This window comes from Penaeus monodon, chromosome 30, assembly GCF_015228065.2.
Source record: "Penaeus monodon isolate SGIC_2016 chromosome 30, NSTDA_Pmon_1, whole genome shotgun sequence".
Taxonomy (NCBI): domain Eukaryota; kingdom Metazoa; phylum Arthropoda; class Malacostraca; order Decapoda; family Penaeidae; genus Penaeus; species Penaeus monodon.
In genome coordinates, this window is record NC_051415.1 from 14,702,454 (window position 1) to 14,706,942 (window position 4,489).

Sequence of the window (4,489 nt, forward strand, 5' to 3'; positions counted from 1 at the left end):
CAAATTTGCAAGGTAAACAATTGGAAAGAAGTACGCATTGAGTGTGTTTATTTTAGGCAGTACATCAGCACACGGCCTGACCACCCTGGCTTAGTCGGCCCACCCATGTCTCTCAAGCCAGAATTTGTTCTCTTGGGGCCAATTACCTGACGTTTCTCATATATGCTATGCCAATATGTACGTATATATTTCGATAAACCCATATAACTTTACTTCAATACATTTTTGTCTCCTATTCAACCTTGGATTCCAAAATATTCCCCTTATAACTTATTTTTTAAAAAGTTCAACATCCCCTCTGTTATATTAATTGTAATCAAGATTTCATGCAATGCCATTATCATATAACTCACTCCACATCAATGGTTAAAGTAGGAAAATAATATGAATTCATTACAGTACCAACTAATGAAAGAGTCTCATACAGTTCACAATTGATATTCCACCAGAGTTACAGAAACACAAGAAGAGACAGTGGCTGGAATGTAGCCGTGGATTCTTGTTGATCACGTGTCAAAGGGAAGAGGGGTCTCGGCAGATAAAGGTCCGTGGAACAGCCAAAATAGGAGCTTGACAAAGCATTGTAATAAATAGTATGTCCATAACATTCAACTAAACATCCAGTAAATAAAAATGTTTTTCTTTTATCATACAAATCTTTCACCTTGTTTTTTTTCTCTCTAAAATACTCACGAATGTATTTTCGTTTCCAAATGCTGCATCGCCTTTTTTTGCATTCAAAACAATTTTGATCATAGGATTACACTTCAACATGACAAAAACTGCTTAGGCACAATTACTCCGCAAAATTCATTTTTGGGGGGTGCAAGGAATCGCATTACCCTCTTCACAAATGGAACCTTTGTTAATCAAGATTGAACCTCCTTGCAGTCACTCGTGGTTTCTGACGATGGCCTGAAGGTTCCCCGCTGTCCCAGCATTAATGAAGGAATCGCTCTCAGTTTCCTGGTGGCATTTTCAATGGAAGGGTGTACAGGCACATTTTCTCGAGCTCCCATTCATAAACAGTTCACGAGGTTTACCACTTTCTTACCAAAACTACATAACAATGCAACTGTGTTTTCTGACTAAAGATAACGTTATGTAGAGATCGACAACAACATGAGAGGCGTTTATGATGTATCTCGTAAATGTTCCACTATCATCTCCCAGTACAGTCCCTGTCTCGTCTTCTAGTGAGTCCTAGTCCAGTCTTCCCCAAAGTCCCGGTTAAGTCCAGTTCAGTCCCAAGTACACAAACACTGTGTCAGACAGGGCTTAGCCTGAGGAAAAGAGTAATAAGTTTTTGCCTGTTGTAAGTGTGCCAACTTGTCATTTATAAGTCAGCACTCACTACGGACGTTTTCAGGTTGGTGAAGTTATCCACTGTCACTTATTGCAAAGCCAAATTTCTGTTGGCATGCTATGAACTTGCATGGAAGTAATGAATGGTTGAAATTTCATCGCTTTGACTAAATCTATAAAATGTGTTTTCTTTAAAATGTATAAAATGAGTAGATGACACAGTTGTAAGCAAGAAGTCACAGTACCTTACTCCACCAATAAAAAGACGATGTTAGGAAGCCTATCAACAAGAATCATGAAAGCTAAAGGTATTTCTTTCGCATTTTCAGAATAGACCATCCCTGGACAAACACGACACTGATCATACCAGCAAGCACTATCTAGTTCATTCGTCCTTAGGGGTAAAAACAAGTAACTTCAAAGTTAATTTGCTTACCATACACAAGTATATGGACAAGTTTTTTTTTATATCTAATCACGTTTTATTTTTGGCAACCATCTTCTAGCCGTTTGCCATAGCATTATGCATCCCTAATGTTATTTCGGTCCTGGTGAGCAAATGTTCTTCTCGACGGAACACATGGCCTGATCCCTGGGGCCGCCTGGCAGGAAGGGTGGTTGTGGCAGTTGGGCGCTGGTGCTGGTGACGACAACGCTACCAGTGGAGGCCCGGCCAGACCTGGACTACGTGGCCAGGTCTGAGGACCCCAACTGTTGGGTCTCGGGGTCGGAGGAGCTGCGCCCGTTGGAGACGTTTGGCTGGGCCGGGTCTGTGCTGCCTCGGCCTCCTGACAAGCTCTTGGCTTCTGACTGGGATACATCACTCTCTACGTCGCTCTCACCCTGGCGATACAAGATTTTGTGCTGTGAATCTCTTTTAGGTTATTGCTCGGTGGTAAGTTCTTGATAAAGGCTTATTTGTCTTTCTCCATGAAATTCTAAGGACAGCATCTTGCACTAGAAGAGGAATTATCTAAAAAAGTATGTAACATATGCGATCTAACTAAAAGCTACTTCATTATCATTCTTCACAGAAGAAATAGTTACCTTTTAGTAATCCTAATGGATAATAATAGTTCAGGTGTTGTCATGCTTAACTCTTGGTCAAAGGAAGGGAGTAGGTGTACAGGAAGTGTGATCGGAAAGTAAAGGTACGCCACAAGACAAAAAACTATTCTACAAACATACTCGTGTCTTTACAAAGTACACTGTACAATTGCAGAAGGTCATTAAAAAACACCTTTTACTTTCATTGCATTTTACTGAAAATCTTGAGAGAGATGAAGCCTCCAGTCATAATTTGGCCTTGGCTCCTGTCATTAGATCTCCTCATGCCTCTAACTCATGATCCTGTCAAACATTCAGCCTTTATCTTCAAGCACTCATTGTTTAGGGATATCTTCTCACGCCCTCGCGCATACGCCTGCCTCACTGCACCTGTTTGCCTGCTGGGAAGGGTGACAGCCGCTCTGACGTGTCTGAGCCACACGACGAGGACTCTGACAGCTCCGTGGTGAACTTCCGGCCGACCCGAGGGGATGCTGGCGGCCGTCGACTGCACACTTGCGACTGGATGTGCTCACATATTCGCCGAAACCGTCGTATATTACCTGCGAAGAATCAGAGTCAGACGAGACACTTTACGACTGGTGATGTCTTGGCATGCTGTGTCTAATATAGGGGATAGTACATTATATGCTTTCAGTTACATGAAGTTTGTTGGAGACCAAAAATAAATCTTAAGACAGGCAACACAGTAATATTATGATACTCTAGATAAAAATCAATAAATCAGGCATAAGCTGTTGTAAAACCTGCATTTCTACCGACACAGAGAGTCAGAAAACAAGAAACATACACAGAACAACTTGGTAGGTCGAGGGGGGAGTCAACTGTTACACAAAACAGTTTAAAAGTTTCTGTAAAAAAACACATTCCGGTAAACATGTAAAACGACCGTCTAGTGGAAAAAGAAACCGAAAGGGATAACAACGAGTAGTCTATACAAAACTCCAAGGCTGACTGAGACATTGAAGAGTCGTAAGAGAATGTCTCACAAAATATTGCAGCTCATATAATCAAATAAAAGGAATTTACAGCACGTCGACCTCATAGCCCCTTCCTCAGACGAAGCTATGGAGGCCGTGGCAACTCGAAAATGAATCCTGACCTAATAAGAGAATCTGATGAATTTCATGGAAATCTCGAGTACACACAGAGGACGCACAGAATGGGTGAGTTCCCACTGTGTTGCGGAACATGAGTGTCGAGCCACACACGGCTGCGGGTGTGGGGCCCCTGATCTCTCTCACGTCACTCATACTTCTACATCCTAGGATAACCGTGAAAAAATAATTTGTGTCTCACTCATGTCCTTGAAAAGAGTCCCACACAGAAAAAAATATATTACTGTGAAAATATGCTACGTTTCTTAAATATATGAACTGCAATTTGAGAACACATCTGACATGATGTTTCTTTTGTTTGTAGTGGCATGTCCATTAAGGAGTGCATACACGCTCACCTTGAACCATACACGCTACGGTCTTTTAGCTGTCAGGATGATAACTAGGACAAATACGTATGGCAGTTCATTACCCATCATACCAGAGAGAAGAATGAAGTTAATGGCGTAGAGCGGGTTGGGGTCATTAGGGGGACACACTGGAGTAATGTCCACCTGGAACCGCACGTGTCTCTGGAACACCGCGGGCCCCGTGCTGCCTCGCTTGTACTCCACGCGGAAACTCATCGGCGACGTCACGCTGTGGCTTAGCTCAGCGACCTGCGGTGGAAGGAGGGGGTCAGCGGGGGTAGTGCCAAGGAGGACGGGTCAGCGGGGGAGGTGCTGGGAGAGCGGGTCAGCGGAGGAGGTGCCAGGGAAGGTGTTAGGGAGGGCGGGTCAGCCAGGGAGGTACTGGGGAAGGTGGATCAGCAAGGACGCAGGTCAGCGAGGGTCAACGAGGGCGGATCAGCGGGGGAGGTGAGAAGGAAAGCGGGTCAGACAGGCAGGTGCGTGGGAGGGCAGGTCAGCGAGGGAGGTGCCTGGGAGGGCGGGTCAATGGCCGAAGTGCCAGGGACAGAGTTAGGGGGGGATCACAATACTATTGCTGATTTCGACTCATCTTAATGGACCTGCTTGGGATTCCTTTGATTCCTTATTAAACGTTCGGGAAAGACAAAA

At 44.1% G+C, this 4,489-nt stretch overlaps 1 protein-coding gene across 1 annotated transcript in view; it reads right to left on the reverse strand.

Moving 5' to 3' along the window:
* Positions 1-2,546: 2,546 nt before the first annotated feature.
* Positions 2,547-4,489, reverse strand: part of LOC119592543 (serine/threonine-protein kinase BRSK2-like) — a gene marked incomplete at its 5' end in the record, with an annotated part of 48,994 nt that continues 47,051 nt past the window's right edge. The window contains 2 exon segments of the mRNA XM_037941409.1: positions 2,547-2,915; positions 3,904-4,090. Coding sequence (XP_037797337.1) covers positions 2,734-2,915; positions 3,904-4,090 — 369 coding nt within the window.